Source organism: Hibiscus syriacus, unplaced genomic scaffold (assembly GCF_006381635.1).
Source record: "Hibiscus syriacus cultivar Baekdansim isolate YM2019G1 unplaced genomic scaffold, ASM638163v2 tig00110458_pilon, whole genome shotgun sequence".
NCBI classification, from domain to species: domain Eukaryota; kingdom Viridiplantae; phylum Streptophyta; class Magnoliopsida; order Malvales; family Malvaceae; genus Hibiscus; species Hibiscus syriacus.
Genome location: NW_024062745.1, coordinates 2149405 through 2168376, shown reverse-complemented (window position 1 = coordinate 2168376; position 18972 = coordinate 2149405). Strand labels below are relative to the sequence as shown.

General features: G+C 34.4%; 2 protein-coding genes and 1 pseudogene across 3 annotated transcripts; 2 read left to right on the top strand and 1 right to left on the bottom strand.

Moving 5' to 3' along the window:
- Positions 1–578: 578 nt before the first annotated feature.
- LOC120126546 lies at positions 579–3916 on the top strand (annotated as a pseudogene).
- Positions 3917–5819: 1903 nt separating this feature from the next.
- Positions 5820–9036, top strand: LOC120126547. 2 transcript variants are annotated; one of them, XM_039144702.1, is made up of 9 exons: positions 5820–6086; positions 6267–6494; positions 6616–6737; positions 6834–6894; positions 7051–7186; positions 7368–7480; positions 7631–7859; positions 7948–8187; positions 8696–9036. In XM_039144702.1, the coding sequence occupies exons 1-9, from the start codon at positions 5955–5957 to the stop codon at positions 8776–8778; spliced, it is 1344 nt and encodes a 447-aa protein (XP_039000633.1). In that variant the 5' UTR covers positions 5820–5954; the 3' UTR covers positions 8779–9036. The 2 variants fall into 2 exon arrangements, with proteins under 2 accessions (XP_039000633.1, XP_039000632.1); XM_039144701.1 differs by having other exon boundaries at positions 7051–7191; positions 7373–7480; positions 8696–9035.
- Positions 9037–12357: 3321 nt separating this feature from the next.
- LOC120126397 (protein MIZU-KUSSEI 1-like) lies at positions 12358–13384 on the bottom strand. The gene has a single exon (XM_039144606.1). The coding sequence runs from the start codon at positions 13201–13203 to the stop codon at positions 12493–12495; it is 711 nt and encodes a 236-aa protein (XP_039000537.1). The 5' UTR covers positions 13204–13384; the 3' UTR covers positions 12358–12492.
- Positions 13385–18972: the final 5588 nt, after the last annotated feature.

The following is an 18972-nucleotide window of genomic DNA, read 5'->3' as shown; positions in this document are numbered from 1 at the left end:
AAAGAACTCGGCTTTGAACAATTACGTACTATCAATAAGCTAAGAAAAATTTTATAATGACGATCCATTTCCGACCTTTGTTTTCACCGGAATATACTCAATTACATGAATCTAGTTAGAACATTTTAGTTGCTTCATTTTTAACTTTCTGATAACCTGGATCTCAGGATATGTTATTCCTTCTATTCTTTGTTTTGTTTTCACTGCTCATGAATCCACGACTACTACTGCCCTTATAGACTGTGACTACCTGACAATTATTCTTACGAAGCCATAACCAATCTAAGCATGTGTCAATTTTATTAATTAATTATTACATCATCTTCATTACTTCTTTAACGTAAAGGACCAATTCATAATGTTCTATTAATTCAAGTTACTATTTTATAACTTTTCTATAATTGAAGCATGCAACTAAAAAACGAGTTATAGTTGGCAGATCATCTGATTATTTTACCCAAAAAATTCATAATACTGATAAAAAGGAAAAGAAGAGAAGAAAAGGGTGAGCAAGTAGCTGGCCAGGCCAGGCCAGGCCTAGAGCAGTGTTAGGGAGTGTTGTGTGCCTTCCCCCTCCCATCATCTTGTCCAATTTTTGTGAAAGAAAAAGAAATGTAAATGAATGATGGATATTTCTGGGTTCATCAACCTCCTCCTCTTAATTTAACTTTCTCCTAATCATTCTATATGTTTTCTTCTTATAGTACTACTGCTGCTACTCAATATATATAAACAAAAAAAAAAAGAGAAAAATCTTAATTCAGAGCTAAAAGAGAACAAGAAGACATAAATTTCCCACCCAAAATGGGTTCCGAGCAGAACAGATTCCCCCAGCAAGAACGGGTACGTTCTATTTTCCCCGTTCCTTGTTTAGATCTGTTCATTTTTTCCTCAAATTTTGTCTCAGATCTGATTTCATTTCTGCTGCTACTTGTTACTCTATTGTGCTCAGATTTGCTTGCTAGTTGTAATATGGTGTTCTTTTTTTCCCTTTAAAGAAATAGTGAAAATCAATTGAAAGGAGGAGGAGAAAAAATATCTGAGCTGGGCCCATTCGATTGAGACCTACGTACACTCTTTGATGAAATGCTGGATTCCTTGGTGTGGTTGATTTTCTTCTTTGTGCTTTGTTTTTGTTGAATTGTCATTAGTCATTTGAGTTTTAATTGTTTCCTTTTGTCTTTGATCGTACACACATGTACTTGGTTTCTTCCACTCTTCGTTCATCTACAGATCCAGCTACTTTACTACCTGAGATCAAATTCTGTTTACCAAATTGTTTTTGTTGTTGATAGTGAACTGTTTAAGATACATAGATCCCTTCTCTCGAGTCTTGAACGTGATTTACCTAAAATTTCGACATTGAACAGCATCATCTTCAACACTGATTGTAAATCTAACTCTAACTGAAGCTCAAATTTGCAAATACGGCATTGCAAATTCACGTAGCCATGCCTAAGTTAGATTTTAAGGTTGCATTCTTCTAGGCATGTTCTCTTTTTCTTTTACTTTTACTTGAAGTTGTTCTTCTTCAGGGAACACGAGTTTTCTGTTCTGCGTTATTAATTAGAAACACACGATTCATTATATAATGATTTGATCCCTCTCTCTTGTTTTTCTTTTTTGTTTGTATATGCAGAATCTGGGTATTTGTTATACGCTTTGCCTTTTAATGTTGCAGTAGATGTAGAGATATATCTAGTGCTTGTTTATCTGTTTCTGAGTTTTGTCCGACTTTTTTAGAAGTTATGGGGATTGCTGGTTTTCGCTTGTTTAATTTCAATTTTCTTTTCTAGTATCTGCATAATCTTTCTATGTTTAATCTTGTTAGCAGAAGAGATGGGAGGATGTTGGAGGGGGGGGGGGCATTTTCCTGTTTCGGTACACAGAAAGGTGGAAAACGGATTGTACCTGCATCTCGTATGCCTGAGGGCAATGCATCAACTGCCCAGTCGAATGGTTCTCAGGCTGTTGCTGGGTTGACCAATCAAGCTACTTCATTAGCTCCATCGCTTCTAGCACCTCCTTCTTCCCCAGCGTCATTTTCCAATTCTGCCATCCCTTCAACTGCTCAATCACCTAGTTGCTTCTTGTCATTATCAGCTAACTCACCTGGAAGGCCGTCATCCACAATGTTTGCCACTGGACCATATGCCCATGAGACACGACTAGTTTCTCCTGTTTTCTCAACCTTCACAGCCTAGCCTTCCACTGCTCCTCTCACTCCTCCTCCCGAGTTGGCCCACCTTACCCCCTCTTCACCTGATGTCCCTTTTGCGCGGTTCTTGACCTCTTCTGTAGATCTAGAAAATGCCAATAAGAATAATTAGATTGCTGCAAATGATCTTCAATCTACATATTCACTTTACCCAGGCAGTCCTGCTAGTAGTCTCAGATCACTAATCTCTAGGACTTCAGCCGACTGTTTGTCATCCTCATTTCCTGAACAGGAGTTTCCTCCACAATGGGATCCTTCAATTTCTCCCCAGAATGGTAAATGTTCCAGGATTGGTTCTGGCAGGCTATTTGAGCATGATGCAACTGGTTCCTCCATAGGGTCTCAAGATACTAATTTCTTTTGTCCCGATACATTTGCTCGATTCTATCTGGATCAGAATCCACTTCCTCATGCTGTTGGGAGATTAAGTGTTTCGAAGGATTCGAATGTTTACCCTACCAGTAGCAGTGGACATCAAAATAAGCAGAGTAAAAGTCCTAAGCAAGATGTAGAAGAACTTGAAGCTTATAGGGCTTCCTGTGGATTCAGTGCAGCTGAAATAATCACTACTACTCAATATGTGGAGATTACCGATGTCACAGATGATTCGTTTACAATGACATCTTTTGCTATAGATAAACCTGCCGAGAGTACAAACTTGCAATGGCTGCCAAAGGACCGAAGGCAGGGAGGTTACAGGAAAACTCTCTGCGTGATATGAAACGAAAGTCAAAACCTGATGTTGTCGATTGGACTGGACACAATGATATGCAAGTTTCATGCAATGGATATGAAGGTAAAATGTCCTCTAGTTGATCTGAACTTTATTTATTACTCTAGCAGTTGGTTGTCAAGAAGCCGTGCAACTGCAATTTTACTGAAAATCCTTGGCATCTTCATATTTAACCTTTCAAGGATTTTGGATATCATCTATTACATAATTTCTAATAATAATTAGGGCATTGATATATTTATTTTAAAATTCTGAGTGATAATTTGTGGCATTAGTTATCCTACTTCATACCCAAATTTATTAAGGTACATATCTGAACTTATACAATGAAAGGAGGGAAAGGAAATAACATTGTGATAGAATTTGAGGCCGTGATGAATCAAACAATTTAATCTTGCTCAAGAAACCATAAGTTCCTGAGCATCTGGACTGTTTCGGCATTGTAATAGGAATCTCGTGCATCCTAGTTATTGTGCCCTGTTACATGGAAATCAATAACGTTCTTTCTTAATATGGTACAGAACACAAATAAAGGAGGCAGGTGGCTGATGTCTCTGGATCAGGTATGTCTATCGACCATCCCTTGACCGATGAAGAGGATGTACTTTTGAAGAAGAGTTCGTCAAGGAGCCGGAAATATCAAACGAGCCTGTCATGCTCTGATGCGGAGAACGATTATAGGAGAGGAAGAAGCTTAAGAGAACATAAAGGAGATTTTGAGTTCCATGACTAAGAACTAACACGAGAAACAAGTAAGCTAGTTCAGCTGCTTCCAAGTGCAGTAAAACTGCAGTTTTCTTTTGGTTAAACTTGTGTTAATGGTTCTTTCTTTTGTTGCCCACTCTGGGTTGGGTGTGTGACGTGATGATGTCTCTGATTATGAGTGTAATTCTGTTATATTTGACCCTAGCTTCCTGCTTCACTATGACTTATATGTCTTGTGATGCATGTAATTACATCTATATTATACTTTTGTAAAATGCAATTTACAGCTCAATTTACATGTCCAATGGATGCATTGTATTTGAGCGTGGAGAGCATCGTATCTGTACGTTAATGCTTGGTTAGGCGTGGATTTGTCTCTGTATAATATGATGTGATAGCTGAGCCGAGAGAGAATATATATACACATATAATGAAAATGTGATATATTAACTAACCATACACCCTTTGTGGGAATGTTGCCTCCATGGTTTTATTAGGAAAAGAACAACACCGTCTATCAGGTCACCATGAAAGAAATTAAAAAAAAAAACATCACTAGCACGGCCAATGCAGCGCCCTCGGTGTCCGTGTAGGAGGCAGCAAAATTGGGTGGCGTCCCCATTTTTTTTATTCTCAATTCCCAAATATACTTCAAACCACCTTTTCGCCAGCACGACGGCATCGAAGAGGTTCATGTTGTTGGCCTTGTCATGGTAGATAAACTGCGCCCTGCCGGAACAACTCCTTGAAAGCCTTCACTTGATTCTTCCTCTTCTAAGGAATCTGCACTCAAATTTTATAGAAAACAAAATAAAGTGAAAATGAACCGCCAAATAAGACGATAAATCTGAGGCAGGTCCTCACCCGTAGTATCTTCACCGGCATTAGCCCCTGCGATTCCAATACACGAGTACAAAGAATCTTCATCCACTTTCATCTGGTCATATAAGCAAGGTAGATATCTTAAATAAAAGCACCCTCATAGAGTGAAGTAAGTGATGCATGATATGTCCTGAATTCCAAAGGAAAAAAAAACAAATTTGGAATTCAAAAATACTGGTACGATCTCTTTCACATTAAAGTAAGTTTCAAACGTAAAAAAAGGGTATGAAGTATTGGAAAATAAGAATATATAGACTCAACTATCTAATTTCATTTCACCTTTCTAGGAACAAAAGAAGCTTGCAGGTGAGCCAATGGTCCAAGCCAATACACATTCGACTTTATTTCCGCTTCGTGCCTCATTAAAAGAGTCCGCTTTGCCTGCGTGTTTTAGGATTGCATTTATAAACTTAAACAAATGAAAGCTAGCTTACGTAAATTCTGTTTCTTTTTTCCCCACCTGAACCACATTCTTTCAAACCAATTTCAAATTACATAGTAACATAAAATTACACACGTTATAATAATTGTATAAGAACTAACCCTCTCCAATTCCCATGGCGAAATCCCGTTGGCGTGTAAACCTCTAAGAACATTCTTGCAAGCATCAACAGCTTTATGTACCTAGAAGCAGGGTTTTAAATCACGGTTCGAAAACGTGATTTCGTCCGCGAAATAGCGGTTTTGCCACCGTCCGAGTTACCCGCTACACCCGCAATAGCGCATGCAACGGCCGCGGTGACCACAATCACGGTAAACCATAAATGACCGAAAATACGATCGCGACCGCGACCGCGATTTGAAACCCTGCCTAGAAGTTAATCCCGAAAATTGGTGATGAGGTCAAAAGGACAATAATAATACCCACAAAACAACAAAAGAACGCAGATATATCTGGATTGAGCTCCCACCTTGCTTGGAGTTGATGTCACAGATATCACATAACATCCAAGATTAAGTCGATCAAACAAATTCAGCTCAAATGATACGTCATATGCTAACCCAAGGGAATCTCGGACTGTTGTAAAAAGCCTGTGACAAGTTGGGTAGAATTTGCATTAGATGACTTCCGAAGACATGTATGGAATTGTAAAGGATACCGGAGGGTAAAAATTTAGCATAAAAATGAACAAACTATTTCATACTTTCCCAATTTACCCTTTTAACTTTCCAAAATTACAAACTAGTCACCATAATTAATAATTTCAGTTTAATAGAAGTAATATTTCTACCCTTTTTCCATCGTCTTTCAATTTTTACTAATTTCCTGATTCGATCCGGTTATTCAAATATCTTACTGGACTTTATCTCTTCGTTGATTTTTACACAATCTCCTAAACAAAATCTAAATTCCATATAGAATCCATTGTTAAGGATGAACTATTCGTTTATGGTATAAAATTTCTTTTTGGGAAAATGAACAAGTTAGTAGCAGCTGTGCTTGCAGCAGTTCTGCAGTCATTGCTAGCAACCGCCGCTTCCGTCGACGATCATCGTCTCATCTCTCGTATTGCTTTCGGATCATGTGCCAATCAAAGTGCTCCTCAGGTCCACCACCCTCCTTTTATACTCGTTTTTATTATTTTTTGAAACCCTAAATGCACTCAATCCCAACTATCATATCAAGCAAGTAGTCTATTAGTTTGAAATTTGTTCCGTTCCTTCAATCATATATAGCAGAGCAAAGCAATTGTTGTGTTATGATGTATTCTTCAATTTTTGTTTCAGCCCATCTGGGACGCCATCAACAAGTTTGATCCCCAAGTTTTCATATGGCTGGGTGACAACATATATGGAGACATTAGACGTCCTTTCAGCGTTTTCGGAAAGGAAAGGACGATTGGCCCCTGGAAGAATGCTCCCAGATTCGTTCCTTCACATTACTCCGAAATGCTCTCCGGATACAACATGGCTAAGAACGTTCCCGGTTATTCACGTCTCCGGGCTAATGCTAAGGTAAGCTAAACTAGGCTAAATTAAGGCTAAACAGTAAACACTCACTGGTCACTGCATATCTTCTGTTCTTATGTCCAGTCCATATAAAATCTATGCTAATCTGTTATGTGAATTGCTCGAGGTCATTGGTACCTGGGATGATCATGATTATGGACTCAATGATGCTGGCAAAGAATTTTCTGGCAAAACTACTAATCAGAGACTTCTTCTCGATTTCTTAGATGAACCCCAAGACAGCCCCAGGTCACCCCTTCTTCCCCACTACATTTGCAAGTGCAATGTTTATTTTCCCTTTTGTTAACTTAATATTTTGGGATGGGATTATTGGTCATAATGTAGGCGCAAGCAGGCTGGTGTTTATGCATCTTATACATTTGGCCCTTCTGGTAAACAAGTCAAGGTATGAGTATAACATGCTTTCCAAGTATTGTATTCTCTCTAGCATCTAAGTTAAAGCATGACTATGACATTTTTCTCCGACTCGTCTTCTCTCTGTATGTCAATATAGGCAGCTATACATAGACTTCTACTAATATTGGTAAACTTGCTTTCTAAGATTATCCTATTAGATACTCGATACCACAGAGATCCTCTATCTAGTGATGGGAGCGTCTTGGGGGCTTCACAATGGTCATGGTTAGAGAGAGAGATGAGAGGTCCACCTTTGACCCTTACCATTATTGGATCTTCTGTTCAGGTATTTCAAATGTTAACTTGATTATTCTACTATGAGGTTCTATATTTAAATTACAGACTCCTTGTTGGAAAGCATTCAAAATCTGATCAGTTTGTCTAGAACAGATTATTATTCCAATTTTCACATTTCCTTTGTTTTTTCAGTTTCTAACTCAGCATGAGTTTTTATGCCTTTATTCCAGGTTATATCAAACCTTTCTGGTACAACTGGCCCCTTGTTTTATATGGAGTCTTGGGGACGTTTTCCAAAGGAGAGGGATCGCCTTTTCAAGTTGATAAATGATAGTAAGGTAATAATGCCACATTTTTATCATTCACCTCTATTTCAACCGAACTACTTCATATAAACAGTGATATGTTAGTTATTCTCCCCATCCTGTTTTTCCTCCTGTTTTGATCTGATGATACTATGCCGTTTTATGTTTATTTTTCCCGGGCAGAGAGATGGAGTCTTCTTCATAAGTGGAGATGTTCATTTTGGAGAGATTACGCGATATGAATGTGCTGCTGGATATCCCTTGTATGACATTACATCAAGTGGTTTAACACAAGCTGTTGAGAAGGTGCTCCCATCACCATTGCATTTCATAGTTAGATTTTTGGCATGGTTTACTCCCAGTACCATGAGAGTTATGAACCAACATTGCAGATATAGGTCATGCACATATGGTATACTCGTCATCTCTTTTTTTTTCCTTTTACAATTTTTACATGTACGTACATGCAGATGAAGTTTCCATGTTTTTGGATTCTGTAGGCCAACCAAATTTCGGAGCAATTCAGATTGATTGGGATGCATCTCCAGTTAACTTGAAAATGCAAGTCCGTGATATAAACGGACTTCCTGTGACTGGTGTAGATATTTCATTATCAGAATTGCAAGCATGGAATTCTACAATTAAAGCAGGACAAGAACAGAAACACTGCACTCTGGAAGTGAACTTGCCATGGATTGTTAGATATCGCTTGGCTATTCTGGTTTACTCTGTTTTAGTTTGTAAGCAGTTCTTCGAGCTTTTGGTTTCCTAATCGAATCTGTCCAGCCTCCTTTTTTCATCAATTTTAGTAGCATTAAGAAAAACTATGGCACAGAAAAATGTCTTGGAGGAAACAGGATTGTGGAACATGTAGAACATGTGCTGTAATGCAAAATGAGCCTACCATTTTAAAAGTGCAGAAAAGAAGAACCAAGACCGGAACATACTGGGCTTGTTTTATTGCTTATTGAGTCCTTAGTTAGAACTACCCTTAGGTGTCTGATCAGATGTTTACCATATGCTTACTAATTACATTATTATAAATTTAAACTGTACTTCCATAGCATCTTCTAATTTCACAATCACGAGTACTTTTTGTTTACAAATAAGGAAAATAAGTAATTTTCTCTGTTATTACTTGATGGTTTTGATTGCATTACTTTGCTTAAATATGAAGTTTTAACTGTATTTGTATATTTTTGTCTATATCTTTTCCTTATTATGGATTTCCTTTGTCCACTGTTGCAGTGTTGCTTCTTGCTTTGGTAGGACTAATTGCTGCTGTAGCATTACTCTTCCGGGCGTGCCTTAAGAAATGCAAGACGGATTGACCTTTGTTCGATATGGAGTTCAGTATAGAGATCCTCAGGAACACATTAAGAAATGTCGTATCTGACGCACCAGTTAAGTGTCATGTTAAAGGTAAAGAATAAATATATTCTTAAAGTGGATTACACAGAATCTCATAAAACTAGAGGCAAATTCTCTACCCCACCATCCGATTCACCGGTAAGTACTTCTCAGTATCATTGCTGATCATCAGAGAATTGTTATTTCCTTTCAAGTGAATAGTTAAGATCATCTATAACAGGAATTGCAGATTTAGTTAAAAGTATACCTTTTGGAAATTAAAGATCAAGTTCAGTTCACATACCAAAGGAATAGTAAAGAATCTCGAGTCGATTTTCGTCTTGGTAAATGCGCATGCAAAATTAGTGTGTATCCGAACATGCTATAAATATATTTAATTTGGTTGCATGCATGCATCATGCATGTAATTGCTTCAGAGAATGAGAGAGCTAAACAAAGCCAGATTTGCTTCTGTTAGTGTTTTTTTTTTTCTCTTTTTGTTGCCCTCCCTCTCATTTTCTGCATACCCAAGGACCCAAACTTGAAATTTATTTAAGTGATATCAAACTGTTTACTACTTGAACTAACCTAGTTGGTTGTTTCTGTTAGTTTATTGTCATTGCTTATGATAAAAGTCACTTTGGATCTAGAACAAGTAGTACTGCACACGGTCACACTTACAGCACATTTAGCACAAGCATTAATGCGTCTATTGTGTGCATGCCTTGAGGAGGAGAGAAGGTATGCATGCAACACTATGACGCACTCACACACACACGTACATACACTAGTCTATTTTGGATTTCTGAATGATAATAATAAATTTAATTATCTTTCAATATATCAGAAATAATTTTTAAAAATTATAACCTAAAAAATGTTGGGATTATATAAATTATTCATTTAGATGATTATTGGTTTATAGTTTCTAATTAAATTTAAGGGTAAACTATATGTTTAGTCTCTCAACTATCACTTTTGTTTCGTTTTGAATACACAATTATTATTTTTTAAAATCATATTTAATGTTATGTTTTGGTTTCATGTTGGTCATTTGTTAAAAAAATTAATAAAATTGTTGATGTTATTTTCTTTATTTTTTTCAATTATGACGTGTCATTTTATGGCAACAAGTCAACATTTCTATTAATTTTTTTAATAGTGGATAATCAAAATGTAACATAAGGTATAATTTTGAAATAAAAAATAATTTGATGGTCGTAATGAAATAAAAGTGATAATTGAGATCATAAACATATAGTTTAAAGTGATAATTGAGATCATAAACATATAGTATATCTTAAATTTAATAGTCACATTTATTGTACTTGAACATTTGGTGTCATGATTGTTGGTCATAGAATATTTAGAGAACTTGTATATTAAATATGAACTTAATTCGACTTTGACTTCATTTTTCGAAACCTATCTCATTCGTTCCAAATCTTAATTTCTTTAAAAAGTTATATTCCTATTTGATGGAATTTAGTCAAAATTTGTCAGATTCAAAAAAAATGATCATCCCTAATAATCAGGAATAAATCGAGAAAGATGGGCGGAAATAATCATTCCTCTAAAATTTAAAATTATCATATATATATATATATATATATATATATATATTTTCTTTTCAAAACTTGTTTTCCTTGTAATAAATTTATTTTTTCTTAAAATTTTAGAAAATCATCCATAATATAAAATCATATATAAGATAGGCTAATAATTATGCATGGTTCAAGTGATTTTCTTGGGGATAGTAATCTATTTTGTCAGTCTTTCTTTCAAGTCTTACCAACGGGTTGGTTCAAGTGGTTAGCAGTTTGATGTTGTTTAAGTAAGATCTCAGGTTCGAGTCATTGTATATGTATAAAATCTTCGTTAGGAGATTTACCTACCAAAATTAGGTATGAGACTAGAGTCGATCTATATTAGTAAAGACCTGAAGCCTTGAAACCGGAGGGTAATAAAAAAAAACAATGCCTTGTTTCTCTTAAAACATCAATGGCGTGGCGTAGGGCATCTTTGTCTCTTCGCATATGTCATCGCATTCGTCTCCACGTAATGTGTTTCCCACTTTCTCCATGCACACATTCTTTTCAGCTTAATAATTATTATAAATATGATCAACTTTTACATCTGTCTTGCGACAATAATTGTAAAGTTACAATTCTAATTAAATGTTTTTATTTCTTAATAAAACACACTTCCTTTTTTTATAGTTGACAACTGAGGATAAATAAAATGTTCTTTTAAATAATAAAATATCCATCACTTTAATTTTACAATTTTAATGCATCAAAACTCGGATGGCATAAGCATTTACTCACATGTATTTTTATATTACATCAATCTTATGAAATCCCATTATGCCATATTCATTCTAAAGCAGTTTGACCATTTCTAATTTCATCGTTTGATTTTTTTTATTAAGCGTTAAGTGTGATAGAACGAGAGGGACAATGAAATTAAAGGTTAAGAAAGTGGGATGGTAAAAGATTACTAATACAAACATAGATTTAGAGAAGAACAAACCAAAAGGCATATCTTTATGAAATTTCGACCATCATCAACGATGACCAAAACTGGCGAACTAATATCGATGCGGCTAAACCTAATTAGATTTTGGGAAACGAAGAGTAGGAGTGTTCAAACAGTTAATTCAGCCACCGATCGAGTCGAATTTTCATTAATCGAATTAATCGAATTTTTTTCTTTAACTGTTAATAAAACTGAATTTTTTTTGAAGATATTAACCGAACAGAATAAAGTTCAGTTATTTCGGTCGGTTAACCGGATTAACCATATTTTTTATAATATTTTAATTAGATTAATTTGAATATAATAGAAATATTTTTTTATTTGGGTTAAAATTTAATTATTTATTAATAATTTAACGAGTCTAGTGTGGTTAAAAAATAATTAGGTCTTAATTCTTAATGGGTTTGTGCTTAGAATATGTAATTAATATATAAAATATTTAATAATTTCTGTTAATTTGATTAATTCATTTAAATAACTGATTTCAAATCGAATTAAACGTTAACCAAAATATTAAAAAAATATTAACCGTCCCCCAACCGAGCTAATTTGATGGCCGATCGAATTAATCGAAGTAATTCGGTTCAATCGATTAATTCGGTTAAAACCTAAGAATGAACACCCTAACAAAGAGAGAAAAATGAGAAAAAGAAAGGGAAAGAGAAAGGAAAGAACAAAAATAAATATTTTTATTATCCTCTAAAACGATGTTGTTTTAAACTTCAATATAATAACACCAAAATAACTTCGTTATGATCACACCAAAACAACGTCGTATTAGTCATGTAATCACAATAAAATATAATTATCCCAATGTCACACGTGCATTGAAACAAAATAAAAACTCGATATTATAGTTGAATAAAGGAATTAATTATGAAAATAATACATAATCTAAAACTTAATGATAATTGATATACAATTGATCATATTTGTTGATATGGGCACGTCACATAAAACTTGGTGTTTTTTTAGGGTTAGACAAGCTTTATGTACATTTTGACAAAGTACAATGTTTATATGAAATTTTTTGATATCCCTCACTCGTTGAAGGGCTCTAGTTTCCCTAAACAAGGTAGAGAATAAAAACTAAGATAATTTATTCATAGTGATGTGCTACTTAAATACAGAGTAAAATACTACAAGATGTTTAAGTGTCATGATCTGAGTAGGAATATACTGAGTTCCTGAGCAGTGCTACCGAGTGGGTTAATCATGTGAAACGAGTGCGAGTGTGGAGACCCAATCACCCTCTTGAAACTAGCTCTCATGTACATCAGCTCCTCCTCACACTTCCCCCCCACCCGCAAAACCCCCGCCCCCACCGACACCGACTGCATCATCTTCAGCACCGCCTCATCTCCGCCAATCATCCGCCTCTTCACGGCGAACCCAACTTTCCTCCCGTTACAGTACATGGACCAAACCGGCACCTCATAGAGCCAGCACGATGACGACGGCCTGTCTTTGCTCCTCTCGCACTCCAACGCTATCCTCATCAGCCCGTGCTGCATCTCCCTCGCCAGGTACGCTGTCGGGATCCCCAGCTCCAACAGCAGGATCGGGGATCCCCGCGTGTCTTCGTGCAGGCAGAAGCTCACGCGACCCTTCTTGTACCCGAAGAAGGTCCCGGTGATGGTCGACGTCGAAGGCGAAGTCGGGGTGCTCAACTGGTCCGTGTCGCTTCCAGAGACCTGGACCGACGGCGGGAAGCCGAAGCAAGGGACCATGCATTCGACAAGGGACCATATGGATCGTCGGAAGCGAACTTCACGGCCACAATCGATGGAAGTGGCCATCGCCATGTCCATTGTGTTTATATGGAGAGGATGACCTCTTTGGTTCCCAAGGTCTATCATCGTCCTCATGGTAACTCACTGACTCTAAAACAACCAATCTGTGTATGTAATGATTATAGGAAGCTTCAACTAAGCTAGTAAATTACAGATAGATTGATAGGTGTAGCGATCATTTGCATGACAAGTAGTAGGTGAAACCTAGTGGGATGTGTTTTCTTTAGGCTTCGTGGGTGTGTGAAGTGAGGGAGGCCAATTTGGAGGCTATAAATAGATCTCTTTTTAGAGGAATAATGCATGCCAGAAATTAATAAAGAAAATGTAGTCTAAATGAATAAATTTTGTAGTTTAAAATCATCGTTACATAATTTTAAGAGATAAATTTAATTATATTTAAAATTATATAAAATGAGAAAAATAATAAAATTATCTTTAAAAAGTAATTCATAGATTTAATAGTTTTATTTCGACAGCTGTAAAAAATGAAACATATTATGATAAAATAATATAAGTGTTATGGTTTGCTGACATTTTAAATAAGATAATTTTAAAATTCATGACGAATATATTTAGTTAGAAGAAAAAAAATTATTTAAGTTAAATTATTATCTCGAAAGAACATATTTCAAATGAATTTGCACTAGAATTCGTATTACTTGAACGATAATTTATTTTTAAAAAATAAACTTTATCATAATTATTTTGATTAGAATTACGAGTTTATCTTTCGCTTCAAAATCATCTTTTTTATTAAGTCAAAGTGATTACAAAGTAATATATGTTCTAAATAATCTTAACTATTTGACAATGAACGCTCACCTTGCTGCAGCCACTAGTGTTTAAACTCGTGTGTTTAAACTTGTGACCTTTAAAAATAACGATTACTTTAATTACTGAGATACGTTAGTTCGTGCACTTCAACAAATCATCTTAAATTCTATAATATTTCTCGTGACAATTATATTCCTCTATTGTTTTATTGGCATGGATTAATTAACTAAAAAAAGGCCAATAAAATTAAGGAGAGCAAAAGGTAAGTGGGGGCTGGTGACGGTGGGCAATAATTCTGCCCACAAGGGGAGGCGGGACACAGCCCTTCGATGGTGCTGCTACTGCGCGTGATTGACCATTTCAGAAAGTTTGACGTCTTCTGTTAATTTAAGGGTAAATTGCAAATTTCACAATTCAACTTTCATCTCAATTCTATTTTGGACAATAAAGTCTTAACATATTTTAATTTAATCATTCAACTTTTGAATTACTCCTATTTTAATCAATCCATCTTTAAATAAAAAAATAGTATGATATATGCTAAAATGACGTCATTCTGAATTATTTCAAAATGGCATTATTTTGGGAATTGTTTTGGGCATTAGCAAGGCCAGTACTTATTTAAGAGTGTCAATTGACAGCACAAAAGTTTTAATTTTTTATCATATAAATTGTATGTGTGTGTGTATATATATATATATAAAAGAAGAAAAATTACACTCATTTTAAAAAGATTTTGGCAGCCTTTAAAAAAGAAATTCACTCCATTTTCAAAAAATTATTTAACAAAAAAAAACTTTAAACTCAATTTTCTCACTTAAAAGAAAATCTTCACTTAGTTTTTAAATTTGAAACCTCAAAACAAAGTTTCTATTTCCGCCCCTAGTTTTAGGTCCTTATAAAAGTTATTTTATAAGGAACAAAAAAAAGCTTTTACAAGGGTGTAAAACGACAACGTTTTGGTCTAAATTCGACATTTTTAGATATGCAAAACGATTTCATTATGGTGTGTCATCACACATCGTTTGTGATTTAAGAATGTAATGATCAATATATGAGCAATTTGAAAGTTGAATATTAAAATTGAAACCTTTTAACCTTTTGTGACCAAAATATAATTAATAAGAAAATTGAGTGAAGAACTCATAATTTACCCTCAAATTAATCCATCTATAATAATAAAAAAACTGAAGCTGTTGGATTGTGAGAGTACACCAGAATCATGCATGCAGCATGGGCCGTGCTGGTTTGTCTGTCCAGCAATACTAATACTAATAATATAAATAAAACAGTGATTTGTAAGCAAATCCAATCACAGATTTTTGAGTGGATTGATTTATGCCTTGCACCGCACGTGTCCCTACTCCCTAATAATTCGACATTCTTCTTCCGATCACAATCTCAGTCTGCAAAACAATGTATCTTTGCTTTGTATCATACATTTTTCATCTCCCACACAATTTTGTCAGCTCAGTCTTGGACTCACTTGAATCACTATTTTTATATTAACAATACACTAATTTATACGTATAGTCCTTTAATTTAAGGGTAAATTCTATGTGTGGTCTATTTTACTTTTAGTCCATCTTATTTTAATTATCAATTTTTAAAAAAACAGGAATGTAGACATTTACGTTATCGGCACGTCTTATTTTAATCAATCAGTTATTAACTTATGTTAATTCAAAAGTCTGGCACGTTAATATAAAAAGGTTAATTTTAAAAGTAACCCCTAAACTTACAAAAAAAAAAGAATCACCCTTTTCATAAATCATTTTAAAATCATTTTTTCTCAAAAAAAAATTCCTTCATCTCTAAACTTAATCCACATCTTTATTGTCGTCATCGTCTTCGTCCGACTTCGTTGTATTTTACCAACAGGTCGTGGTCGCACTAGGGCCACCCATCCCGCCTATCACGCCTAGTTACCTGTAACGTCTACCTTTGGAAGAGCCTTGGCCCTCTACTCGTCTGTTAGCCATTGCCTCTAACATCCCTATCCCATTACCGGTTGAAGCTATTCTCTTCAGCCCCAACACACATTCACTCTGGTTCGCCCAACCCCCTTGCCTTTGGGTTATTGTTAAAAGATGATAAAAGAATAAAAGTAAATTTAACATTTTTGTATTAACATGCCACATACAACACAAATGATCAAAACAATACTTTTTGAAAACCAATAATCAAAATAAATCAGGACGGAAATAGAATGGATCATCATCAATATAATTTTCCCTTAATTTAAAGACCAATGAATAAAAAAACCTAGAATATTTGAGCTTTATTATGATATAATTATAGATGGGCATGGACCTGAACCTGATCGGTTTTGATTCGACTCAACTTGATCGGGTCGAAGTTTTTTTAAAAAAATTAGAGTCGAGTTGTGTCGGGTCAGGTCTTTTTTTTAATGTGATGTTCGGGTCGGGTTCGGATTTAGGGTAAAAATATCTAACCTAATCTGACCCAAAAAAATATAATTTTATCTTATATATTTAAGAATAATTACAATAATATCCCTCTATATATTATTTTTTTCCAATTAAATTACTATTTTTATTTAAAAATAATAATTTTTTATTATTATTTTGGGTAGAATTGGGTTAGATTCAGGTCAGTAAAATTTTGTTTTGATTGAGTCAAATCAAATCTCATATGAAGGACTTCTTGTTTTTAAGTCTAACAGGTAGATCAAAAATCTAACTCGACCCGACCTATATCTTTCCCTAGATATAATAATCCCCTAAATCATTACGCATGCAGCTAAAGGGTCAGACAAATGAGTGGGCGAGGCGCACATATAAATATGTACAAACAATACAAAGAAAGCATAGGGTTTTGAAAAGTGAGTTTGGTCTATTGAGAGGCAACAAAGAAGGGATCACATCAGATAAAGCAAAAGCAAAAGGTCAGCCAACAGTTGTAGGATGGGATGCAGCGAACACTGATTAGACCCGACTCAGTCCTTCCTGTCCCCAACTCACCCGCACGTACCAAATCCTGTCCATTCTCATTGTCCTCATTCCTCACAATGCTCCTCTTAATTAAAGATAAAACATGAGTGGTCACTAATTAATTTGATTGAGATGATCATTGGGATATACTTGGATTTCAAGAGAGATTGCATGCATGGTTAAGTTGGTATTATAATGAATACTATGGTCATTGTGGATATTTTATATTCTAATTTTTTAGATTCAGATTTAATTTTAATTTAGATCAGAAACTTTATTGATGATAAAATACATATTTCGATACTTATAGGCGGAGAATCACATCTGATTATTTTAGGAATAATGTGTTAGAATTAAATCATAATAATTATGAAAATAACTCGGGATATAATTATGTCAAATCATCAATAATAAAATAAATGCTAGATGCGGAAGCGTACATGAATTAATTGGTTGGTTGAAATCCTTGAATTTTTATTTGGTTGTGATCTTCTAAGAAGATAGAATTCTCTTGAGTATAAACTCTCTGACGGGGATTAGGGTAAATACGAGATTATCTATTTCTTGGTGACCATAACCTCTTTATATAGCTGATTTAAGAATCATTTATTGTTTGTACTTATAACTCTGTCCCTCATCAAATTATAAATACAACTTTAATAGTAGCTACAATTTTATTTCCATGATAAATCTAATACCTTATGACTTTATAACATAATTGGTCACTTAATTTTTGTCATATTTTATGATAAAAATATACATTATAAATATGTGCCCATAATTATATATTTTAATCCAACAATCTCCCATTTGGGCAACATATGTTTCTTGATAAATGTATAACCTTATGAGCTCAAAACTTATTATCATAATATAGATATTCTATAACAATCTCGTTCATCAACTATATCCATATAGGATCAAAGTTATCTTTGTCATATCAATCATGACTAGATCCATCTATGGTCACGTATACAAACACAGCCAAATGACATAGATCAATCATGGTGTGTAGCATAGAAATTACACGCAATGTGAACCGTGCATGTTTATTTCCAACTGGGCCTCTTTAAACATTAGTGAAATCAAATTTTACCAAAACTAAAGTGGATGAACCAAAATAAACTTTATTTTTGTAGAAAATAACTTTAAAATAAATATCCTTAAACTGAAGTAACTAAAATTGTGTTTAAAACAAACGAGCATTTTTAAAGTTAAAAAATCCCGCTAAAACTAAATATCATTAAGTGATATTACACCCACATGAGTAGTATGCTCATGAAAGACCTTGGGTAATAATTCCTTAGTAAGAACGCAATTATGAGTTTGTATCAATATATTCTATAAACACATAACTACTATGAATTTTCTTTAACAACCAGAAACATAACGTCTATGTGTTTAGACTTTAAGGTGTTTTTGTTATATATATGAAATAAAGGACTGCAACTTAGTTGTCACAAAATAAATCAAGTAGTCTTTCTTATTAATATATAATTAGGAGCTCATGTGACAAATTCTGCAATCATATTTTAAAAAATTAGACTCCACAAACCTGATGATCTATTACTTACTAGACCTCCGATATGTGAACGTGTAACATTTTGTTCTTAAATGTATTGTATGAATCCATTTGGTTGATATTCAACAATCCATACCCAAATTGCTTAAATATCTGCTTAATATCCTAAAATCTGGATGCGTATAAACTTGATTATACATTAAATTCTTTATTTATTTTGAAGCATAAGGAACCTTTTTACATTTCCTTAGTTTCAAAATCATCCTTAGGGCACTGATCAGGACTAAATTTTTTTCCTTTAGCTATAATGGGTATCATTTGGTTTACTCCCACTGAACTTATAGTATATACAATTGTCAACCAAATTCATATCAAAACCAAACGAGATAATCACTTAGTGAAATTTGTTATACAATTAACGGGAGTCATACTTAAATTTTATAAATGGATTTCCCTAATTTGCATATCATTAATTTGTATCATTAGATACAATTTTCTAATTGCACCGTATAAAGCATCTCATCAATGTTACCGTTGAGAAACACAATTTTGAAATCCAACTTATGTAACTTAAGATCAAATATGATCAACATA

Excerpts from the sequence above, each read along its gene's own strand:
- LOC120126397 (XM_039144606.1), bottom strand. The coding sequence starts at position 13,203 with ATGAGGACGATGATAGACCTTGGGAACCAAAGAGGTCATCCTCTCCAT.
- LOC120126547 (XM_039144702.1), top strand. The coding sequence starts at position 5,955 with ATGAACAAGTTAGTAGCAGCTGTGCTTGCAGCAGTTCTGCAGTCATTG. Across the intron at positions 6,495-6,615 it reads GTCTCCGGGCTAATGCTAAG|GTCATTGGTACCTGGGATGA; the intron begins GTAAGCTAAACT and ends GAATTGCTCGAG. Across the intron at positions 6,738-6,833 it reads GAACCCCAAGACAGCCCCAG|GCGCAAGCAGGCTGGTGTTT; the intron begins GTCACCCCTTCT and ends GTCATAATGTAG.